Source organism: Plecotus auritus, assembly GCF_963455305.1.
Source record: "Plecotus auritus genome assembly, chromosome: 15".
Taxonomy (NCBI): Eukaryota; Metazoa; Chordata; class Mammalia; order Chiroptera; family Vespertilionidae; genus Plecotus; species Plecotus auritus.
The window spans coordinates 12,796,694-12,821,256 of record NC_137781.1 but is presented as its reverse complement, the minus strand read 5'-3'; the positions used below and the strand labels follow the sequence as shown (position 1 = coordinate 12,821,256).

At 52.4% G+C, this 24,563-nt stretch overlaps 1 protein-coding gene across 2 annotated transcripts in view; it reads right to left on the bottom strand.

Moving 5' to 3' along the window:
• Positions 1 to 2,093: 2,093 nt before the first annotated feature.
• Positions 2,094 to 24,563, bottom strand: part of PDE8A (phosphodiesterase 8A) — a 101,973-nt gene continuing 79,503 nt past the window's right edge. The window contains exons 12-23 of one of the 2 annotated variants that reach the window (XM_080651499.1): positions 21,012 to 21,089; positions 15,012 to 15,082; positions 14,614 to 14,778; positions 13,281 to 13,329; positions 12,990 to 13,125; positions 11,500 to 11,698; positions 10,806 to 11,023; positions 8,442 to 8,574; positions 7,754 to 7,921; positions 6,190 to 6,319; positions 5,256 to 5,367; positions 2,094 to 2,497 (exon numbers count right to left, since the gene is read on the bottom strand). In XM_080651499.1, the coding sequence (XP_080507625.1) occupies position 2,497; positions 5,256 to 5,367; positions 6,190 to 6,319; positions 7,754 to 7,921; positions 8,442 to 8,574; positions 10,806 to 11,023; positions 11,500 to 11,698; positions 12,990 to 13,125; positions 13,281 to 13,329; positions 14,614 to 14,778; positions 15,012 to 15,082; positions 21,012 to 21,089 (1,460 nt within the window). In that variant the 3' untranslated portion in view covers positions 2,094 to 2,496. Of the gene's footprint in view, positions 2,498 to 5,255; positions 5,368 to 6,189; positions 6,320 to 7,753; positions 7,922 to 8,441; positions 8,575 to 10,805; positions 11,039 to 11,499; positions 11,699 to 12,989; positions 13,126 to 13,280; positions 13,330 to 14,613; positions 14,779 to 15,011; positions 15,083 to 21,011; positions 21,090 to 24,563 lie in introns of both variants that reach the window. The other variant, XM_080651498.1, reaches the window with a different exon arrangement.

The window sequence follows — 24,563 nt, the reverse complement described above, 5'->3', positions numbered from 1 at the left end:
CCCTTGACTGGGAATCAAGCCCCACGGCCCTTCAGTCCATGGGTGACGCCCTGCCCACTGAGCAAACTGGCCAAGGCTATCACAGTGTTACTGACTGTATGCCCTGCCAGTTTGTATTTTAACCCCGCCCCCCCGCATCGCATCTGGCAGCCATCGTTAGTTCTCTGCACCTGTGAGTTTACTTTTCAGATTCCACATGTAAGTGAAATTCCGTGATATTCCTCTTTCTCTGTGTGATTTATTTCACCGAGTGTAATACCCTCTAGGTCCCTGCAAATAGCAGCTTTGTTCCTCCTCATGGTCAAGTAGTAGTCTCTCATGTATACATACACACCACATCATTCTTATCCATCTTAGGTTGCATCCATGTTGTAAATGCTGCTGCAGTGAACATAGGAGTACATAGGTCTTTTCAAATTAGTGTTTTGAATTTCTTGGGGTAAATAACCCAGAAGTGGAAATGCTGGGTCATACGGTTATTATATTTTTAATTTCTGAAGAGCCTCCACGTTGTTTTCCTTGGTGGCTGTACCAATTTACAATTCCATCCGTGGTGCACGAGGGTTTTCTCCACATCCTCACCAATGGCTTAAATTCCATACATTTTTGTTCCTTTGACAATTTCCCTTAACTTGTAAGTAATCATATGGAAGGTCTAATCTATAATACACAAAACTCTTTTAGGATAAGCTGAACATTTAGCTCATTCTACTTTGGCTACCTGCTCCTCCTCCCGATTATGCGTCACTGTTATTTTCCCCACTCAATATACACTGAGTGGCCAGATTATTATGATCTCTGAAGGCATAATAATCTGGCCACTCAGTGTATTTGTATCTCAAATGGGTACCAAAAGTATTCTAGACTTTTGCTGGAGATCAATCACCTATTTGCCCTGAGCTTTCTATCAGCCAGTGCAAAGGGGAAGACTGATCAGGTGCACGATTTATAGTATCGTTGATATCAAATAAATGAGGTACTCAAGAGAAACACACTGGGTGGCCAGGTTATTATGAGTTCAGAGATCATAATAATCTGGCCACTCAGTGTACTTTTAGCTTTGCCCATGTGCTTTCCCATCTCTTCATTTACCACTGGTTTCTGTAACTAGCTCTTCTTCCTGGACTCACTTTATACATCTTTTGGCATTTCTCCCCACAGGGTCTGTGTGTAATGAGCTGTGTGTGCATGGCTGGAATTACGTTTATTTTACCTTCTCTCTGAGTGCTAGCTCAGTTAGGTATATAATTCTAGGCTGACCGTCTCCTTCAGGATTTTGAAAATGTTACTACTTTGTCTTCTGCAGATGAGAAGTCTACTGGCAGTCTAACACTAGTTCCTTGTTGGTAGAACGAACAAGGTCTTTTCTCACAGCTTTCAGGTTATGTTCTGACCTCGGTGTGTCATGTGGATTTATTTTATTGTTCCCTTTAAACCTGAGGAGTTATGTCTGTCAAACCCTGAAGGCCTCTTAGGGTTCCTTTGGGTGGTGCATGTCCATACGTATTCTCCCCTTTTGGAAAACATGTCTGTTTTAACTTCTGTTTTTAATCTCTCCCTGCTGCATGATGAATACCTTAAGCCTTCTGATTCACTGGTTCTGTGTTTAATAAAATCTCATCTTCTGTTAAACCTGTAGAGGTGTGTTGGTTTCGATGATGATGTTCTTCATATTAGAATGTCTATGTGGTCCTTTTTGAAATCTCCCTGTTGTTCTGTAAACTACGTTGGCTTACCTTAAGGTTTCCTCTCTTCACGTATGTGGTGCAGATTCCAGACAGTGCTTGGCTGCTCCCTTACCTCCCCATGACCGAGTTCCTACACTTACCAACAGGAAAACGGGGTCTTTCTTTCCATAAGAGACCCCCCTGTGGGGTGGCCCTGTCATCTCTTCAGGGTGCTTGATATCCATGTGGTGACTTAAAGGTAGTTCTGAGAACTTTTCAACATATTCATGACCTTTTGTGACGTTGAAATAGTCATTAAACTATTAATCTTTTCTGTCAATAAAGGAGTCTTCTTCATTCAGAGGGCGAAAAACATGAAATATTGTCAGTCTTATAAAACACCAAAGAAAAGGTGACACGTGAATTCTTACAAACAAATAGTTTAATTTCATTTTTATCTTGGAAAAAAAGCAGTGTAAGTTTAAAATGAAATAAGTACTTTGGTGTGTCATCATTTTTTATAGTACTACATTTATTGAAAGTGTGAAGATACAGAACCTTTATAAATATCTAGAATTTAAAATTACCATGGAAGATAAAAACAGATTGGTTTAAAAAAGTCAATTTAGTAAATATTCTGCTATGTTTCTATGACAATATTTGGTATAAACACTACAAAGTAAGGCAAACTTCTGGAAAAGTCATTAATAAAATTTTTTGAAAAAAGTGTTCAGTCCTAATTTCTCTTAATTTGTAGAATCACTGGCAAAGTACATCAGGCGAGTAGAGCAGTTTTAGAGGTCCAGTTTCCATATAGAAGGAGCCTTCTCCTGTAGAACCAGGGTTTCCTGATTAGCATAAATCGGATAAAAATTTCACGCGTACACATATCTCTCTAGGGCCCTGGTGGGTGTGGCACGGTGGGTATGAGCATCCTCCCAACACCAAAAGGCTGCAGGTCTGATTCCGTGTTGGGGTGGAAGGCAACCAACAGATGTCTCTCTCCCTCTCCCTGCCTCTCTAAAATCCGTACGCATGTGAGGATTAATTTGTTATGAAAATAAGTACACATTATATATTTAATGAACATGAATCATGTAAATTTGGTCATACCATTTAAAGTTGGCTTTCAAGTATTTTTAAACTCTTAGAAAATATTGAAGTTGTAACCAACACTTTAATAATTGGTATTAGTAATCCTCCTCAAAATCTGTGCTTGAAGTAACCATCAGTAGCATTCCGGAGTGACTGTACCTTCTGTGATGTGGGAAAAGGTTAGAATGCCATAAGGTGTTCCCAGTGCTGAACCCTGTGAGAAACTGTTTGCCACATGCAGGGTTTCAGGGTAAGTTTGAGAGGTTTTCAGTTCCTTCACAACTTTCACCCTGACCTTCAATATATTCACCTTCACCTACTTCACCCTTCTCCTTCACTACCCACCACCTTCACTTTGACCATCTTCATCCATCTCAACCTTGAACATCATGTGCATCACCTTTACCTGTCCACACCTTTCATCTTTGCCCCCTTCACCATCTTCACTCTTGCTTTGAATTTCACCTTCAATTTCAACACCTTCACCCTCACCAGGGCTATATTCACCTTGACCTGCATCCCTGTCACCTCCTTCACTACCTTCATCTCAATTTCAAATTAACTACTTTACTTTCACTGATGCAACATTCACTACCTTCACTTGACTTTCACACCATCACCTTAACGAACTTTACCACTTTCACCACCGACACACTCACTTTGACTTCATCACCTTCAACACATCTTTTACTCATGTAACCTTTACCTTCACCCACCTCAACAGAAACAACATTCCCTCACCTTCTTCACTTTTTTTTTTTTTTTTAATATATTTTATTGATTTTTTTACAGAGAGGAAGGGAGAGGGATAGAGAGCGAGAAACATCGATCAGCTGCCTCCTGCACACCCCCCACGCGGGATGTGCCCGCAACCAAGGTACATGCCCCTGACCGGAACCGAACCCGGGACCCCTCAGTCCGCAGGCCGACGCTCTATCCACTGAGCCAAACCGGTTGTGGCCACCTTCTTCACTTTCATAACCTTCACCTCCACACACCTCCTTTGCCATTGCACCCTTCACTTTGATATTCAAACCTTCACCATCCTCACCCTCACTTTGAACTTCACCATTCCCCTGACCTTCACCCACCTACTACACCACTGTTAACCCGAGTTTCACCTCTTACCCCCTTCACCTTCACTTTCATTTTCACATTTACCGCCTTCATCTTTGCATATCAACTTCACCTTTACCTTCACCACGTTCTCTTTCAACACCTGCCCCATCACCACCTTCCTTACCATTTTCACCATCTACACTTGACCCTTCAGCACCTTCACCTCTTTCATCCTGAGCAGCACCACCTTCACCCAATTCCTTCCCTGATGCAACCTACCTTTGCCACCTATACCTTCACCTTGAAGTACACTTCCCCACCTTGATCATGTCACCACCGTCACCTTCCACCAAATTGAACTATTTTCACTACCTTCACCCTCACTTTGAACTTCATATTCACACCTTTTATCTTTTCCACCTGCTACGTGATCTTCACTGCCTTCACCGCCACCTTTCCTTTCACTCACCTCCTTCACTGCTGCAACCTTCCTCGACACTATCTTCACACTGTTCCTTCTCCATGGCAACCTCTGTTGCACTTGACTTTCACCACCTTTGCCCTCACTTTGAACTTAACCTTACCACCTTCTCCTTGCCATTTTTACCACCTACATTTTCACAGTGGCCACTTCACATTGACCTTCAACCACCTCCTTCACTGTTGCCACCTTCAACATCACATTCACTACCTCTACCTTCTTCTTCACCTTGATCTGCATCACATTCACCATATTACCCTCATTTTGAATTTCACCACCTTTACTCCCTCACTTTCATCCTCAATTGAACTTTTCCATTTTCACCTTGACCTTCATCACTCACCTCCTTCACTATTGCAACCTTGACCACATTTGACCCCTTCATCTCCTTTACCTTTGCTGCTTTCAACTTGACCTTCACAATGACTTTCAGCACCTTGAGATTCACCATTTTCACCTCCTTCATCTTGACCTGAACCAACTTTACCACCAACACCCCTTTTCACCACAACCTTCAGTACCTGACCTCCTCCACCTGGATCCACACTTTCCTAAGGAAAGTAGTGAGGATCGAGGTGGCAAAGGTGTAGGAGGTGGGTGAACGTGACAGTGGTAAAGGTAGGAACCCTCTGCCCACAGTGAGTCTGAGGTCAATGTTGGCCACAAAATGTGGCTCTCACCGACTACCCAGCTGCCTCCTTTTCTCATTCTGTATAATACTGCGCAGCCCAGTGGTTTGAGCACCGACCTATGAACCAGGAGGTCATGGGTTCGATTCCCAGTTAGGGCATATATCTGGGTTGTGGGCTCAATCTCTAGTGTAGGGCGGGCAGGAGGCAGCTGATCAATGATATTCTCTTATCATTGATGTTTCTCTCTCTCTCTCCATCTCCCTTCCTCTCTGAAATCAATAAAAATATATTTTAAAAACACAAGGAAGAGGGTTCACATACTATTTTGGTTCCGGAGGTGGTCGGAGGCCCCGCAGCTTCCTCTCGTCGAGTCCTTTCCAGTATTTAAAATTGTTGTCCAGATGCTGCAGTAACTCCTGTAGGTCTACAAAGTCTGAAGAGATAGGGGGATGTGAGGTCTTCTCACAGCCTCAGCTTAGAGCTTTGGGCTTTCTAAGGAGAGAGCATTCGGAAGGAGGGCTAGGACTGGCACCCGCGGAACGCTAAGAGCCCAGGTGTCCCAAAGGCAAGTCCTGCACTCAGGCCAGCAGCTCCTCCAGGACTTGCTCAGCTGACAACTCTGATCAGTAAAGCAGGGAGCACTTCTGCTTAGTCACCCTAACCGGGACCTTTGGGGCTGGGGTGTCAGGACAGCATCGAGAGCCCCCACCTTACGGTGTGGCCAGGAGGCAGCAGGCTGTGAGGACCTCTCGCGCTGGCGCTCCCCCCCCCCCCCCCCCGCCCCCACCTTGCACTGCAGACCACATCTGCCTTCCCTGCAGCCCTTCCCCTACGTGCAGTCCTGTGGCGGGCAGAGCAGCTTCCCAGGGGGTCTTTAGTGGGTCCTCTCTGCTGCGAAACCTCCCCTGACGGGCCCTTTTGCGGGAAAGGATGTGCCTGTCAGGGACCCGCGGCTGGGAGCAAACGGCTCCAGGAACACCGTGGGGTGTGGAGTCAGTGTTCGTGGTTGTGAGTCCTAGTTTCTCTGCTACTCGCTGTGTGGCCCCAGTTCAAGTCTCTGAAACGGGTATAACGCCCCCCTTGGAGGGGGCAGTTAACGAGGATGTGCACAAAATGCCCCAGGCGATAGCGTGTTCATCTCAGTCTTTCTGGAAAGTCTAAGCCCCCAAGCATCACCTGGAGTCACACGCAGAACACAGCAGGTGCTACTTGCTGCACCGTTCCGACATTTAGGACAGGCCTCTGGAGTCCTTACCGTCCCAGGCATCGTACATGTCGGTGACGAAGTAGTCGATGAAGGAGATCTGGGACTTGGGGATGCTGCAGGTGTTTCGGTCAAAAGCTGGCATCACCACAGGTAAGTCCAGCTTCTTTTCCTCATCGGTCTGCAGAGCAGAAAATACCAGAATTACAAGTCTCAGTGCCTGCTCCACTCCGAGCCCAGGGAGCGAGTGGTGAGAAGCCGACTGCGAGCACCTGCCGCCAGCTGTTCCCAGAGTGGGGCCTGCTCTGTGCCAGGAGGGCCCAGGACACACCACGTTCTCAGCCCCTGGAAGCCTCTTGTTGAAGCTCCGCAGTTAAGATTCCGATGGCACCTGCGCCCACTACCTGCCACCCTGCCCCCAGCCACAGGACGCAGGGGTGGGAGACCGCCCCTCACAGCACGGGGACTGGTGGCTGTTCTCGCCTCTGGCCACGTTATCTTATTTGGGAAGATTCTGAACACCCTGAGATCCGTGCAGTAAAACAGACGAACATCAGCTCGGTGGTGAAGCGCTTTATGTGCACTCACGCGTCGTTAGGAGAACGTCACAGAGCGCGTGTACACAGGCCTCGGTGACACAGCTGCCGTCCCTACGCCACCAGCCTGTGGGGCATGCCGGACCGTAAGACAATGCTAACTGCACCTCTGACAGGTAAAAATGGTGCACTCCACAGGGCGCTTAGCAGGCACGGAGCTGGCAGGGCTGGGCCTGCTGTGGGTGAGCGGTGAGTGAGGCTGCACATCACTGCACAGGACTACAGGTTTTATAACAAGCCCTTCCCTGCCTCCTGCCGCCAGGGTCAGGCAGAACACGGAAGCTGCCAGTGCTGATCGGGATTGACTGGGCGGATCCAGGAGGAAGTGGCCACTGGGTGAGGCGAGATCACCGTACACTGACAGGAGGGAGGGAGAGGTGCCCGAGGTTCACTAGGAACAGAATATCAAGGGGGACAGAAAGAAATACAGGGACTGGCACGGCCATTGGTTTTGGCTGTTGCATGTTGGAACCGTGGTCAGATTAAGGAATTTTGTGTTATTCCTAAAAAAGAGGATGTTTGTGTTATTCCTAAAAAAGAGGATGTTTAACACGGAGAGGGTGTAGGATTGAGCACTCAATATTTAGACTTTTTCATTCCATTGATCCTCTCTGCTCTCTCCTGCACTGAACTGATGGAAGAAATGGAATTTATCTAGGCTTTACATCATTACATCCCAAAAATACTTCCCAAGTGCAGGGCCAGGCTGGATCCACCCGACCACAGAAGGTCTGTGAGAAGTGGCAGGGGCCCTTCGCCTGTGACCTTGTCCAGGACCTCGGGTCCTCAACACAGTTACACCGATGCACCCTCACGCCGTCAGCGAGAGCGGGAAGGGCTGTCACGTGGGGGACGGGCTCCTCGGTGCTGAGACAGGTCAGTGGCTGAGTGAATGGGGTGTAACCTGTGCTCAGAACTGAGAGGCTGTGACTGGTGAGAGCGAATCTACGGCCACCCCCACAGATACGGCCCCACCACAGGGAAGTGAAAATGGAGGCACGTAAGAGGCAGTGTCTTACCTGAGAAAAATACTCCTCCGAGATGCGTGCAGCCCACTCGATGCACTGCTCCAAGGGCCGGCAGGGGTTGGACACGTCAGCGCACTTGATCATTATCCGCTTGATCAGAGTCCGGTTCTCTGGAGCCCTGAGCATCGTGTGTATGGCGTCAGGGTCTGGATCGCTCTCCTAGAACATGGACATTCAGAGCGATCAAAGTGGCCCCGGGTGCCGCGCCCCGCCTCACTGGCCTGGCCCCACTGCGAGCACGAGGCACCGTATGTGGTTTCTCTCTGTGGCGGGCAGGGAGCAGGACCAGGTACAGGCCACAACCAGCTCTGTCCTGGGGGCCGGGCAGGGGCGTCTGCATCCTTGGGAAGGGGGAGTCAAAGGCGGGCTGACAGACAGGGAGACCAGTGAAGGGAGCTGAATCCTCGACAGGACGTGAAAAGGGTAATAAGCTGGAGAGACAGGAGCGCAGAGATAAACTGGGGTCCTAGCCTCACAGGACGGGGTGCTGGCAGCAAGGGCTTCGGTGCATAGAGCGAGGTGGGGGGCATACGGGGGCCTCGGAGGAAGAGGATCTAGGAAAGAATCGGTGCTTTTTGTAAAATCTCCCCTAGATCCATCGTGAGGGTTGACAAACTTGAGGAGCCAACAACACGGGGGGGAGCCCCGCGCAGGTCCCCCGGCAGCCGGTCCCCCTAACCTCGCTCTCCTCCAGCTCTGCCAAGGGCTTGATGACGCTGTTGACAAACTTGTTGACGTGCTCAAAGTGCTTTGTCATCTCCGTGGCCAAGACCATGTCGATGATGGCCTGGCGCAGCGTCCGGTACTCATTCCTGTTTCAGACGACAAACGAGAGGCCGCTACTGATCACACACCCAGACCAGACAGGCAGCGACTCCTGAAACCAGTCTGTGACCCGGCACGTGTGTCCCCTGGGGCTAAAGTCCTGACATCACTGGGAGGCGCACTTTAGAAGAATGGGCAAGTTACAGGCGAGCACCCCGATCATTAGCAAGGGAAACCCCAACAGAAGTTAAAATCAGACGCTTAAGGCAAGACCTTCCAGATGCAGCGTCCATGACGTCGTCATCCCTGTGTCAGGCACCCGGTGCTCAGAATGAAGAAAAGAGGTCGCGGGGTGAGCAGAGCCCCGTCTCCGTGAACCGGAGCCTGTGGTTATGAAGAATGTGCCCCACACGAGGACCCAACGGCTTTCGTGCCCAGAAACGCAGCCCTGATGGCTGAACACGCCCAGGGAGTGCTCAACGCCGCTTCCCAGCACTGGCTTCTAATTACTTTCAAATTTCTATTTTCTGAGGACGCAACCATATAATGAAAACCTCAAAAGGTGCAGAGACTGTGAAATGAAACTTGCATTCTGCCCTTTTCTCCAGTCACTCCGTTCCTTTCCCCGGAAACGGTCAGTGGTCAGAGCCTGGTGTCCTTTTCCTGGGGTGACTGATCCGTACGCATCCACACACAAGTAACTGAATAAAACCTACTCTAAATCCGCTCTGAAATGCTGGAACGTGCAAAAGGGAGTTGAGTACAATTAGGAGTCTCTTTTTTATAAAATCCCGCATTAAAACTTTTCTCAAAAATCCAAATGAATACGTACTTTAAGTACAGCTGTTCATATGGGAAATAATTCAATAATTAACAAACAGACATACAAGAATAAACGTACTTTTGCCCACCCCGTATTTCTCGTGACAGAATACGTTTTCCTTCTCCCCCTGGTGTTCAGTCCCTATCACTAGACACCAAGGGGCCAGTGGGAACATGAGGCCCATGATCTTACAGGCCTTAGGAATCTGCTCGGCCCTGCTGGGAGCTCCGCTGGTTAGAGCGTCATCCCACACGCCAAGGCTCAGGTTTGATCCCCGTCAGAGCACATACAAAAAACCAACCAGTGAGTACATCAGTAAGTGGGACAACACATCGACGTTTCTCTAAAATCCTATCCTATGTAATAAAAGGGGAATATGCAAATTGGCCAAATGGCAAACAACCAGTCGCTATGATGCGCACTGACCACCAGGGGGCAGATGCTCAATGCACGAGCTGCCCCTTAGTAGTCAGTGTGTTCCCAGGGGGAGCACCACTCAGCCAGAAGCCAGGCAAGTGCCTCTCCTGCCTCCGAGGCGGCGGTAAGGAGCGAGGGCTCCTGGACTGCGAGAGGTTGCAGGCCGGGCTGAGGGTCCCCCGCCCCCGGCTCCGAGTGCATGAATTTTCAATCTAGTCAGTCAATAAAAAACTTTTAAAAAGAATCGAATCAGACATTAGACAAATAATGAAAAATGTGGTAAGCGCCACAAAAGGGACTTGGGACTAATGAGTTTGAGGGTCCAGGGAAGTAACGTGTGGACCGAGCCGAGGAGACACTTGCTGGGCAGAGGGAGTGTCCCAGGCAGGTGATAGGCGCTCTGAATGTCTAAAGGCTCCAGACGTCAGCATTCCCCTTCCTTGTCAAGTGTTAGGGTGCAAAGGAGCTGTGCTGAGTGAGGAAGCCAGTCAGAAAGCCCACGCAGTGGGGATGCTTCCCTTCACTAATTGTCTAGAACTGGCCAATCCATGGAGACGGAACTGGTCAGTGGTGGCCTTGGGCTGGAGGGCTGGGTGAGTGAGGAGTGACTGCTAATGAGTTTGATATTTTATTTATTTTAATTCTCACTCGATATTTTTTCATTGACTTTTAGGGTGAATGGGGGAGAGAGGGAAAGACAGAGAGGAACATCGATGTGAGAGAAACACATCCATTGGTTGCCTCCTGCATGAGCCCTGATCAGGGCCTGGCCCGAGAAGGAGCCTACAACTGAGGTACATGCCCTTGACTAGACTCAAACCCGGGACCCTTCAGTCCACAGGCCGACGCTCTGTGCACTAAGCCAAACGGGCCAGGCTGAGTTTGATATTTTGAGCGGAGGATGAAAACGTCCTAAAAGTGATGGCGGTCAGGGCTGCACCCCTCTGAATAAAGACCACCGTGCACTCCAAATGGGTGAGCAGTATATGGTGTGTGGAGAGAGAGGGAGGGACCAGCACCCTTTCTCGTTATCCTCACCTCTCCATGTTCTTGAAGATGTTGCTCTTGTCGTCCCTGGTGGTCAGCTGGAAGGCCAGGGCCGCGTGGTGGCTCTCCAGCACGGCGCAGTCATTGTACAGCACGGCCAGCGCGCTGCCCGCGTTGCACAGGAACGGGTTGGTCCTCCCCGGGTGGTCCAGGTCGTGGACGGCAGCTGCGATGAGGGCGGCGGCCTCGTCCACTGAGTCTAACGTTTGCTGAAAGCGAGAGATCTTTTAGAAACCGCACGGCACCGAGTGAGGACTCTGTATGGTTCTCTTCCTGCCCTCCTACTTCAAGGTAAGAGCTCAGATTTCTGAGAAAAGCATCTTGTTGAGCAAACCCAGTTTCCCTGTCGCTACTGTGAAAGCTGTATCTGTGCATGTTTTTTAGGGAACGTTACTGGACTGTCACTCACACAAGTTAAGGACTTGCCCAAACGCAGCCGTCTTCAGCAGAGAGGCGTGAATCACAGCCCCTCCTGTTCTTGTTGCCTTTCTCCCTGGGGACCAATCCCGTCCTCGTACGTCTGTGGAACGGCTGGGTCACGTCCAGAATGGACACTATGACTGCCCAGTGCCACGGCGCGGGCCCCTGTGGCCGCAGCCTTCCCGTTCCAGGCCGCACACGGGGGTCACTCCTGAGCAGCCACACTGCATGGAACTGGGGGGAGCAGACAGCCCACACAGCGCACCTTGACCCTTTCCTGGCAGAGGAAGTAGGCAGTGGCGTGGAGCACGTCGGCAGCATGGGTGGAGTTGTGGTAGGGGTTGGAGGAGTGGTAATGGGCCTCAATAGTCTGCAGCCACAGCCGCAGCGTCGTCTCCGAGCACTTCAAGAATTCACAGACCCCGAAGCGAGCGAAGATTTTGAGACCAAGAAAAATCAAAGGCCTGTAAGGAGAAACAGTCACAGCAGGAAAGCAAAGTGCTAGACCCCAAACAGCAAGCCCGAGTCAGACGTCAGAGGGCGAGGCAGCGGGGCCCTGCCTCCTGGGAGCCGGCACACTGGGCGGGGGCTGCGCTCGGCTCCTCAAAACTAGTGTGTTTGCAGCCAAGCTCAACGGGTGCCGCCTTGAACCCGACCTTCTCCTTTGTGCCTGTGCCACTGGCTGGGACCCTGCCTGAGTATATAGCAGTTTCCAACGACCCCACAAGAGCAGACAGTCACCCGCCCTCTGATGGTCCCGACAGTCGGCAGGTGGACTGTCTATGAGGAGGTTCCCCTTAGAAGGTGAGCAACCGGCCAATCCATGACCCGGCTTGGTCCGAAGGTCAAGAAATCTGGCTTGGCTGAGGCAGTGCCCAGAGGCGACCGGCTGGCAGGACCTGAGCTGACCTGCCTGAGCCCGATTCACGTGGCAGCCTGGTCACTGGAGCGTCAACCGGAGCTGAAGCTCTGTCCGTCGTGGGTTTTCTCTTCCGCGGTCTCTGCCGCGCCGGGGACGTGGAAGGAGAATGTACCCGCGGCTGCCTCACAGTGACCATGAGCAAAGGCAGGCAGGGCTGCCGTGGGGACAGTGCACCCAGATTGAGGTGCGACCTGACGGCTGTCTCCTGGTGATCCCAAGGGAGCGTGCCTCCCCTGACTGCCCTGCCCTCCATCTGAAGGGCGGCCTGGCCAGCACCAGCTCCGTGACACGCCTCCTGTGAGCCCCGTCAGCCCCGCTTGGTTAACAGTCCTTTCCCAGCAGGTGCAGGAGTAAAGGCAGTCCCACGCTCCCTCGACTGCCATCACACCCCGTCGCCATGCCTGTCGCCAACACAGCACCCGAGGCCTGGGGCTAGCTCTCCTCGGACGGGTGTTGGTATAGCTGTCACTTTGGTTCCAGGCTCTGTGTGGGGCGCTTTGCTGCGATCCCAACATATCCCTACCTACAGGAGAAACCAACACCTGTGTCTTACAGGAAAACGCCTGCTCTTTGGAGAAGTCAGCCACTTGCTCAGTCTCATGCTTCCGAGTCTGCTGTCTCCTCGGGTCGTGACCAGGCCCTCTTCCCTGGCTTCCCACGGACCCCTCGCGAGGCCTGGCCCTGGTGACACTCGGGCACCCGCGGCCTGGCTACTCCTTCCTGAGCCGCCGCCCCGGGACCAGGGACCAGCTCTGTGCAAAACCCACTCCTCGGGGCTCTCTCCGCTCCAGCCCTTGGCATCGAGCTGTTCGCTGAGCGCCAAGTGGGCTCACCTTTTCTGAGTGGCAGCCTCCAGTTCAAAAATATTGAAGTCCCAGTCGTCCTCGTTCTCCATGGCCTGAGCTATCCGCGGTGGGACGTCGTGAAGGGACACGGGGGTGAATAAGCCGCTCGGGACTTGCTGCAGGTCTGGGGAGAGGACGGCGTTAGCAGGCTCTACGTGCAAACATTCCCAAGGGCGCAGTGCGGGTTCAGGGCTTTTAGGACAAACCGAGAAATGCCTTACAGAGGGGAAACTAACTTCACCTAAACTGGACTGCAATGTGAACATAAGGAAAACTCACTCTTTGTTGAGAGAGCATACTCGTTCCCAGAGAGTCTTCGAAAGCCATCCTGATGGAAATCAAGGAGACGAGAGAGAGGTCACAGCTGTTCTTTACTTCTTGGCGCCCCCAGACAGTTGTTCCCTGAGGGCAGTAGGGCAGACTCCCTCACGCACCCCCAGGGCCCGTCCCTTCCATCGCCTGGCGCTAGGCAGTTGGGAGGCCCCAAGACCCGGCATTCCTGCTAGCACTCCAGACGGTTTGGTTTCTTAGGACAACGCCCCTCTTCCCCACCATTTCCCGCCCCCATCCTCCTCACCCTAAGGGGCACGAGGCTTCCGTGTCCTCTGGAAAAAGCTACACTCTTCCTGGCCCTCCAAGCGCCCGACTCCGCACAGCAGAGCCTGGGTGAGCGGCTCCCAGGCCCTGTAGCAGCCCCCTCTTTCACTGTGGCCTCTCTCCCCACCCCCCGTCCTGTGGCCCTGCCCCCCCCCCCCGCACGGCAGGGGGGCCTGTCAGTAGGCCAGACCCATGTTAGACATTAGTCTCAACACACATTCCCATCACCGGGAACCTCGCTCTCTCTGCAGTCCTCCTGTCATGAAAATTGGGCTTAGGCGGGTACCAGAACCTGCCTACAGCCCGATGTTTAAGATGTCAAGTGAGCCAAAACCGGTTTGGCTCAGTGGATAGAGCGTCGGCCTGCGGACTGAAGGGTCCCGGGTTCGATTCCGGTCAAGGGCATGTACCTTGGTTGCAGGCACATCCTCAGTGGGAGGTGTGCAGGAGGCAGCTGATCGATGTTTCTCTCTCATCGATGTTTCTAGCTCTCTATCCCTCTCCCTTCCTCTCTGTGAAATATCAATAAAATATGTTTAAAAAAAAAAAAAAGATGTCAAGTGACTTCAGAAAGCAGGAACTGTAAGTTTTATTTCTGCCCAACACAAAGATGACAGATAGTGATAGCCTGATCTGTTTTCCACACAGCTGTTCTTCCCGTGTGAGACCTCTATCCAAGACGGGCCGAAGAGGCACGTGGGACCCCTCACGCGCCCACGGCACAAGGCCATTCTCCCTGTGAAGCCACCAGACTGTGCAGGGAGTCAAGGGAAACTGGGCCCGTCCCCTGGGGCCTCTTTCTGTTTCTATTCAGCATCGAGCTTTTTTCTTTTTTTCTGCCCCCGTTTTCAAAACCTTTAAAACAATTAAGTTTTATTTAAGTAAATTGCTCGTAGGACCTTTAAGCAAAAATGGAGCCATGGCTCGGCAGACTGTCTGCCTCCTCGCTCCACGCCAAGCCCTGGGCGGAGGCGGCAGGTGGGCGAGCCCCGTGTATTAGCCCCAGCGCACTTACAGATATCAGGCCCCCAATGAGGTCGTTGGCGTGAGGATCCTCGTCCTTCACCCCAAACTGCGGTGAATACAGCTCAGTGGTTCTCAGAATTTCCAGGACACGGTCTAAGGCTTCCGTCACAGGCACGGAACTGTTCTCCTGGGCAGCATTGATGATATTGATCACCTACAGCATGGGAAGAAAAGACACGAGGGTCACAGCCTTCAAACAACGGGAAAGCAACCAGAGTCAGGCTGCCTGGTGCTCAGGGCCAACCCAAGACCAGCCAGCTGTTCCTGCCACCCGTCCTCTCTCCAGAGGAAGGGCTCCATGGCCAGGAGGGCGCTGTTACTGCTGCGGGCCCCTGGTTCTCATTGGAAGCAATCCTGCTCAGTGGAGACGGGCCACGAACTCCTCACCTTGGTGATGGGCGCCTCAATGGTCATGGAGTGGATCCGGGCCATGGAGGAGTGTCGTCTCTGGCTGGCCACTGTGGGGAGATCCCACGAGCAGAGATTAGGGCCAGCACAGCCTCGGGCACCTGTCTTGAGCCAGGGCTCCATGTCTTCCCTCCACCCCCCCTCCCCAAGGCCTCCGTGTGCACAGCTGCATGGTGAGGGGGTAGGAGCAGAACTACCCGGTCGCTGAGCTTCCTTCCCATCCTAACGAGCCAGCTCTGCTTCCCTCGGTTCCAGGCACTAGGATGCACTTGGCCTGACTGAACGTCTGATGTCAGAGAGAAAACAGGAAACAATCCGCACGCCAAGGCCACAAGCCTCCTCCTGTGTTTCTGATAACGAGGCCTTATGACTGCTCGGCTTGCTGCTACCCGGGAGGAAGAGGCCCTGGAGACAATGCCACAGGGCTCTCTGTGCCACACACGCCGGAGCTAAAACACAAGTCCCCGTCAACCGAAATCCATGAGTTTCTGCAAAAGGTTTCAAGGCAGTAACCTTTGCTGTTTCCCACTGTTCTGCTTAATCTAGACCCGTGGTCGGCAAACTGCGGCTCGCGAGCCACATGCGGCTCTTTGGCCCCTTGAGTGTGGCTCTTCCACAAAATACCACGGCCTGGGCGAGTCTATTTTGAAGAAGTAGCGTTAGAAGAAGTTTAAGTTTAAAAAATGTGGCTCTCAAAAGAAATGTCAATCATTGTACTGTTGCTGTTTGGCTCTGTTGACGAATGAGTTTGCAGACCACTGATCTAGACTAATTAGGGCAACACCTCAACCCAGGCAAGCGGCAGCCCGAGGCTCCCGTTTATTTCGTTGTTGGTCCCGCCAGATGTGGCTCCTTTGGGGGAGGCGGAGGTGGGGGGGCCGGGCGGTGCGCAGGCAGGAAGACGAGTATCACACAGAGTTCTGTGTGTCCCCCTGAAAGCCCCACTGTCAGGCCTTACAGGGTCACAGTGTTCCCCTGCCTGAGGCGGCTTCCCGTGACCAAGTGGAGGCCCCAGGAGCAGCACCGCGAGAGGCGAACCACCCCCAGGCTCCCAAATGCTTTAAATGCTGGCGACCAACAAAACTCAGTCTAAATTTGGTGACCAGCATAGGTGCTGACTTTCCCAATGTGGCCATTAAACCAAAAATAAACCACTATTTTATCACGATGTCAAAAGGACTTGTTCTCATTTAAAAATGTGATCGTGACATATGCTCACAAAAGCCATACCACAGTGTAAACGCAAGGAAGCCGGGGAGAGAAATGCACAGATGGTTGTGGCGGTGTGTGCACAAAGTCCCCGAGCACCTGCAGACCTCAACCATCGCTGAGCGAGCGTCAAGGTTACTCGGAAGGAGGTCAGTACAGGAGTCCACTATAATTCTGTACGCTGGCAACAAACAATCGGAAATTGAGGTAAAAACACACCATGTGACAGCACCGAAGAACATCAGTACCTTGTATACACATAGAAGTCTAATATGCTAAGTGTCCCCTCATCCTGAGGACTGGGAGTTCGATCGCTCACTCTGACGTGTGCTGACCACCAGGGGCATCACAGAACGAAGGAAGGCCACGCCAGCAGCCGGCAGCCACTAGGGACCTACCTGTACATGAATTTCATGCACTGGGACTCTAGTTTAGTAATAAATCTAACAAAAGATTTCAAAATTTATACACTGAAAATGCAAAATATTACTGAGAAAATAAAGACAAGCTACATAGAGAGACACAGCATTTCATGGTCTGCAAGACTCAATATTACTGAGATTTCAGTTCCCTCCAAATTGATCTATAGATTCAAGAGACTCCAAGATAAAACTCAGGAGATGCTGTGTGTGTGTGAACTAACAAGCTGATCCTGTCTGTCAGACAGAAATGCGAAGAACCCACAGTAACGGCCAGGAGCCTGGAGGAAGCGCACACTCTCGGGCATCAGGACTTCCCAGGAGGCTGCGGGAATCGCTGGCACTGCTACAGCACAGACTAACAGCCAGTGACAGACAATCCAGGACCTGACCTGTGTTACAGTCCCTGATTTACGATGGCGCTACGACAAAAGACGTGTACTGTTGTTTTCCAATGCAGTGCTGGGCCAACTGGGTTTCCATGTTGGAGTAAAATCCATCCTTGGTCTCTACTCTCTCCTGATAAAAAATTAACTTGCAATGGATCACAGACCTAAAGTGCACAAAGGCTTCTAGAAGGAAACACAGGCGAACTTTTCATGACCTTGGAACAGAGGAAGAGTCCTTAAACAGGACACAGAAAACACTAGCTATGGAAGATGCACGGATAAAGTGAACTGGATTAAAATTAAAATTATGAGCCTCCGTTCATTAAAAGAGTGAAAAGGCAAACCACAGAAAATTTACTTTTGACATATCTGGTAGCGGCCCCATATCTGGACTGTACAATAAACCTGCCTCTCCCTCACCCTTCCACTCTCTAAAAATCAATGAAAGAAATACCTCCGAGCCGAGGCCGGTTTGGCTCGGTGGATAGAGCGTCGGCCTGCGGACTGGAAGGTCCCAGGTTCGATTCCGGTCAGGGGCACGTACCTTGGTTGCGGGCACATCCCCAGTGGGAGGTGTGCAGGAGGCAGCTGATCGATGTTTCTCTCTCATCGATGTTTCTAACTCTCTATCCCTCTCCCTTCCTCTCTGTAAAAAATCAATAAAATATATTTAAAAAAAAAAAAAAAAAAGAAATACCTCCGGGTAAGGATTAACAAAATAAATAATAAATAAACTATTAGGTCATTCAGGCCACGTATCTACATAATCTTTAAAAATTATATTCCAATTAGAACTTAATATTTCAGAATAAGCCTCTCACTTGCCAAAATACAGCTCACCTCCCCACCAAAAGGGAAGCTTATGGCAAACTCCTGCCCACAGTGACACACAGTAGGTGCTCACCTAAAACCATCGATAGTTTTTTTTAAATAAATCTTTATTGTTCAGATTATTACAATTGTTCCTCTTTTTCCCCCCATAGCTCCCCTCCACCCGGTTCCCACCCCAGCACTGTCCTCATCCATAGGTGTATGTTTTTTGTCCAGTCTCTTCCCGCACCCCCCACACCCCTTTCCCCACGAGAATTGTCAGTCCACTCCCTTTCTATGCCCCTGATTCTATTATATTCACCAGTTTATTCTGTTTATCAGATTTTTTATTCACTTGATTTTTAGATTCACATGTTGATTTATCTTTACCTTTTTCTTCTTCTTCCTCTTCTTAAAGAATACCTTTCAGCATTTCATATAATACTGGTTTGGTGGTGATGAACTCCTTTAGCTTTTTCTTATCTGTGAAGCTCTTTATCTGCCCTTCAATTCTGAATGATAGCTTTGCTGGGTAGAGTAATCTTGGTTGTAGGTTCTTGCTATTCATCACTTTGAATATTTCTTGCCACTCCCTTCTGGCCTGCATAGTTTCTGTTGACAAATCAGCTGACAATTGTATGGGTGCTCCCTTGTAGGTAATTAACTGTTTTTCTCTTGCTGCTTTTAATATTCTCTCTTGGTCTTTTGCTCTTGGCATTTTCATTATGATGTGTCTTGGTGTGGTCCTCTTTGGATTCCTTTTGTTTGGGGTTCTGTGCGCTTCCTGGACTTGTAAGTCTATTTCTTTCACCAGGTGGGGGAAGTTTTCTGTCATTATTTCTTCAAATAGGTTTTCATTATCTTGCTCTCTCTCTTCTTCTGGCACCTCCATAATTTGGATGTTGGTACGCTTGAGGTTGTCCCAGAGGATCCTTACACTATCTTCAAATTTTTGGATTCTTTTTTCTTTTTGTTTTTCCGGTTGACTGTTTTTTGCGTCCTTGTATTTCAAATCTTTGCTTGATTCTTGTGGTCCTCTAGTCTGCTGTTAGGTCTCTGTATAATATTTTTTACTTCAGTCAGCATATGTTTAATTTCTAGTTGGTCCTTTTTCATATCCTCGAGGGTCTCACTAAATTTATCGGCCTTTTCTAGAAAATTCTTGAAAAACCTTATAACCGTGGTTTTGAACTCTATATCCAGTCGTTTGTTTTCCTCCATTTCTTTCATTTGTGATGTTTGTCTCTGCATTTTCGCTGCTTCCCTGAGTTGATAGAGTGGTTTTGTGTGCTAGGTGTCCTCTAGGGCCCAGTGGCTCAGCCTCCCCAGTTACCTGAGGTGGACACTCTTGGTGCACCCCTTTGTGGACTGTGTGCTCAGCCTTGTTGTAGTTAAGTCTTGATAGTTGTTGGTATTACTGGGAGGAACTGACCTCCAGGCCAAGTGGCTGTGAGGATCAGCTGCGTCTACACTGGGAGAACTTCTGTGCTGGAGACACCCTTATGGGAGAAGACTTGCAAAAGCCTCTGTGCTCAGCTTGGATGGGGCGGAGTCTCAGGGAGGAGCCGACAGCCTTGGCTTCCCGTCAGCCCTGCCCTAAGAGGCCCCTGGGTCTCAGTGTCCCTCAGTAATCGCTGCAAGCACCTCTGAGAGAAAGCTGCCCTCGAGTTTTGCCCACTGCCAGTCAGTCCAGTTTCTCCCCGAATGAGTCTGGGTTCCTAGAGTCTCGCCCGGAACTGGAGTTCAGCGCAGTCGGGAGCTTCCGTCTCCCTCCCACTTGAGAAAGCCAGCTGCACACTCAGTCCTCTCCGCACGCGCGTGTCTCCGTACCTCAGCCTTTTGCAGCTCCTCCGAGTCTCAGTGAGCTTTTCTCTTTCCTTCTAATTGTAGAATTTCCACTCAGCCAGCTTTCCTGTGGTTCTGGATGGTGTCCATTTTGTCTTTTAGTTGTAGTTTTGAAATTGTTGTGTGAGGCAGCAGTTTAGGTGTTTACCTATGCCGCCATCTTGGTTTCTCCATTGATAGGTTCTTAGAAATTTCTATTTCAGCAAAATGGAAACAGTTTTACCCTCGGCTAATTGATATAAACAAAATTTGGATCCTGCAACATATTTCTGGTCACAAATATATCACCAAACTTCTAAATAAAAACCCAAACACTTCTAACATTAGACACTGAAATAAGCATGGTGATACACATATGTAAGAAAGGTCAATAAAAACAAGTGAGGTCATTCCTCCTAACCCGCAGCCTCCCCTGCCAGCAAAGGCCCGGCAGGACCTCTCCGCCGAGGGGCCTCACCCACACCCACTCGGACAGGGACCTTCAGGCACACTTCACCAGCGTGCTTTTGGCTGTGGGAGGAAACCCACACGGTCCCGGGGAGAACCAGCACACCCCACACAGGCAGTGACCCTTTCCAGGACCTGCTGTGACGCTTTAGGAACTCAACCGTAGAACAGACAGTAAACTGTCCCTTTTCCTTCATTCCCTGACTCCCTCCAAAGGCTCAGCATGGAGCCCACTGGCAGGAGCCGGAGGGGAGGGGAGTGACAGGTTGCTAGGGGTGGGGGTGGGGAGCAGTGGCCCAGGGATGAGGAGGGGAGTGACAGGTCGCTGGGGGGCGGCGAGGAGGGGGTAGTGGCCGGGGGATGAGGAGGGGAGGGGGCAGCGGCCGGGAGATGAGGAGGGGAGTGACAGGTCGCTGGGGGGTGGGCAGCGGCCGGGGGATGAGGAGGGGAGTGACAGGTCGCTGGGGGGTGGGCAGCGGCCGGGGGATGAGGAGGGGAGTGACAGGTCGCTGGGGGGTGGGCAGTGGCCGGGGGATGAGGAGGGGAGTGACAGGTTGCTGGGGAGTGGGCAGCGGCCGGGGGATGAGGAGGGGAGTGACAGGTTGCTGGGGGGTGGGCAGCGGCTGGGGGATGAGGAGGGGAGGGGAGTGACAGGTTGCTGGGGGGCAGCGAGGCGGGGGCAGTGGCCGGGGGATGAGGAGGGGAGTGACAGGTTGCTGGGGGGTGGGGAGCGGCCGGGGGATGAGGAGTGGAGTGACAGGTCGCTGGGGGGTGGGCAGCGGCCGGGGGATGAGGAGGGGAGGCGCCAGGTCCGTGCATGCAGCACCAGGTGGTACCGGCTCCCGGTCTTGGGGACCTACCTTCGCTTGCTCGCGAGGCGACACTCCTGACGTCCAGGGAGCTTTTCCTCTTGTCTTTATGTTTACCTGATTGGTTATCTGTGGGAACAAGCGATAAATCGCCTCATCAAGGGGTGAAAATGGCAGTTACCATTTAAAACACAATTTAAGAATTGGGACACTGTCTAAGTTGCAACAAAAATCCACACGGTGCACAGAAGACTGAAAGGGAGGTGTCAGGGCTTCAGGAAGCCCCACATGGACATCACAGACGAGTGCTTCCCAGGCTCCAAGTCCCGTAATGAGGGTCCTGCTCGATGGAAAGTGGCGACGAGTAGATGTGAACTAGGAACTCCTCACGCTGCTATAAACTGAGGGAAACGGGAGGGAGTTTTGAGCCCCGACACGTTTGGCCCCAAGGGGAGAAACCCTGTATGCAAACATCAGGTCTGACGTCCTCGGAGGAGCGTGCCTGTCCCGAGGGGGCACAGGGGGCACTGGGTTGGGCTCTGTCATCTCTTCCCCCCACCCCCTTTCTGTGAACAGCACCACGACTCTTCTGGGCTCCAAGGGGGTTGCCTGGCCCCTCCCCCGACCCCCGCACCAATCAATGACAGGCAGGCAGCCTTCCTGTCCCTCCTCTGCACCTGCTGGCGCCATGGGTGGCGCTGAGCCCCTCCAGCCCTCAGCCGGCCGGTCCCCAGGTCACAGAGGAGGAGCCCGGGGGCCGCCTGTGGGGAGGTTCCCGCTGCAGCGCGCCCCCTTCACCTCCAGCCCTGCCCGCGAGCAGGACCTGCAGGCTGGCCCTTGGCTCCCCCTCGAGACACATCTTCACTTGCTGTTTGCTACGCTCCTCTACATGGGCACTGACCACGGCCTTTCAGGTCACTGCTGGCCTCTGCGCTGTTGCAGCTGAAGGACACAAGTCCATTCTGATCCGACAGCCTGTGGTCCAAGACACACCCGACCCCTTTCCGGAAACTCCTTCTTGCACAGTCCACCTCCTGGCCTGCCTTCCGTCTCCTACTCTTCTTCCTGGTCCCTCTTCCTTAACCAGCCCGTCCCTTGTGTCCCAATGTCTGGTGGCCCTTCTTCTCTTCTTGGAAAACACTATCTCCTTAGGAGCCCCTCCTTCCTTCGCTGTCACTTACTCCTGTGTCACTGTCCTGCCCTGAGCTCCAGGCTTACATCCTAACTGGCCACGGCCACCTGCACTTCCACCCGCAGGCACCGCCAAGGAACACATTCTCTTCTCCCAAGCCCACTCTGTCCCAGGTCACGGAGCAGCATCCATGACTCCTCCCTCCTCCCCACGGCCTCTGCTGCTCAGGTAAGTCTGTGGATTCTATCTCCTAAACACCCCTTTAATCTGCCCGCCCTAGGCCGCAGCCACGCCCAATCCTCTCGATTATAACGACAGCTCCCTTCACTGTCCCACGGCCCCTGCCTCGCCCCCTTCAAACTCCCTCTCTAAAGGCAGCCCAGCAAGCCTTCTAAAATAACTGGACCAATCCCTCTCCCAACCAGAACCTCTCAACGGCTCATCGTGGTTTTCAGGATAAGATTTAAGCTCCTGTGTGGCGCCCAGGGCCCTGTGATCCCTGGGCCCCTCTCTTCGCCATCATGACCCCTATGATGTGCTCGTCTACCCCCACCCTCTACGTCTTGGCACAGACCGCGTTCCTCCAGGGGAGCGTGCTCTCCCAGGCCACCTTCCCACCTGGTTGACTGCCAACCTCCTTTGAAGATGCAGCCTAGGTGTGACCTTTGGGAAACCTTCCCCTACCGCTCCCCGACCCCACAACACTGCCGGTAACCGGCAGCTTCCGGTCTGCCTCCTCCAGCTGGGAATGAGTAAGCGCAGCAAAGTCTCCCTTTCTCCTTCCCAGGAGGCAGCACCACCCAGCACATAACAGATGCTCAACAGACACACATCTGCCGTCCCAACACCTGCTCAGTCCTGTGCACAGGTGAGCACCACTGGATACAGCCACTGCCGGCCCGGCTCCCTCACTCAAATCCCTCCAGACCTCCAAGACAGAGCAACTTGCTGGCAGCCAGGACGGGACAGCGCGTGCAACAGCCTGCCTTCCTCTCACCGGCCTGACCACTCGAGGCTGGGCCAGCGGCTCCCCTCCGTCTCAGGAGCAGCCTTGACATCTGCTGCCTCTACCTCAGAGAGCACTGCCCTTCTTCCATCGCTCCTCCTCCCAACCACAGGCCAGTGTGTCTCCTTCCGCAGCTTCCGGAGACTCGGGCCACACCGCTCCTTTAAAGCTGGGCTGTGAACTGGGTTATTCCTTCGTCCTTCTCCATTTGTCCACTCAACACACACTTCCTGGGCACAAGCCAGGCACTGGGGTGGGAAGTGGAACAAGGTGTGGTCTAGAGGGGTCACAGGCCGGGAACTCAGGGCCACAGCAAGGACTGTGAAGGGCAGGAGCCCCGGGGGGGTGAGGGGTGGGAGAGGAGAGGCACGAGCCAAGAAGAAAAGGAACCGGCAGGTGGAGCAGCACGTGGTGGTCACAGCTACGAACAGGAGGCATGTGCACCGAGGACCGGGCTGTGGGGGCGACGAAGCAGGCTTCAATCTCTACTTGGCATTTTAAAGGGACTCGCCCTCCACAATGCTCTTCCTGTCCTCGACTGACCTCTGTCTGTTCCAGGCACCATTCCCACCGTCGCCATCACGGGGAAGTGTCTCCAGTCCGCGCCCCCCACCCCGTGTGGTGCCACAAAGTACCGTGTGCTCAGTACTGCTCACCACAGTGCACTCGGCGTTCAGGTCAGGGCCTGGACCAGACACTCGTCACACGGAGTGTCTTTGGTGCGACAGTGTTGTGTGGAAACAGCACGGGCAGTTAAAGGGGACACGTGCTGGGACCTGAGTGTTTCCTGGACACCCAGGATCCGAGCTCCTTTCCTGAACCTCCCACTAGAGGGTGGAGCCTTTGCCTCATTCCCCATCAGGAAGCCGCCAATGAGCGCTTCACCCAAGAGCCACGGCAGCACGAGGGAGGCTGTGAAGCAGCCATTCTGTCCACTGGGGGGTGGGGAGGGACAGCAGCTGTGCCGGGGCTTCAGCAGAGCCCACGGTGGCCCCGCACGCTGCTTCTGGGGCCGCAGGGACGGGCGCCCGGCTTCCCTGGGTCCCTGTCTCTCAGAACGGTGCGCCGGCTCCCTGTCCCACCATGGCCCCCATCTCCTCCCAACAAGCTTCTTTCTGCTGAAGAACTGGTGTTTGTGGTGTGTGACCAAGGACCCTGGCTGGTCCACTGCCTGTAACTCCACTGCCCCCCAAGGCAAGACAGTGGGCAGGGCCTGTGGGTAAAAAGTGGTTAGATGCTGAGAGGAAGGCGCCTGACCAGCCAGCCGCTCACCCGGGTGAGATGCAGGCGCCTGGAGCCTGTGATCTGGTAAAATGACAGCCCAGCAGGCGGCCTAGACTCTCCCAGCTGGACACCCATGAGCATGGCCCTGATCTGCCTGCTAGTCCCAGCTCTGCGCTTCCTGGCTGCCCGCTCCATGCTGTTATCCAACCCTTCTGAACCTCAGCTTCTTCCTCTGTAATAG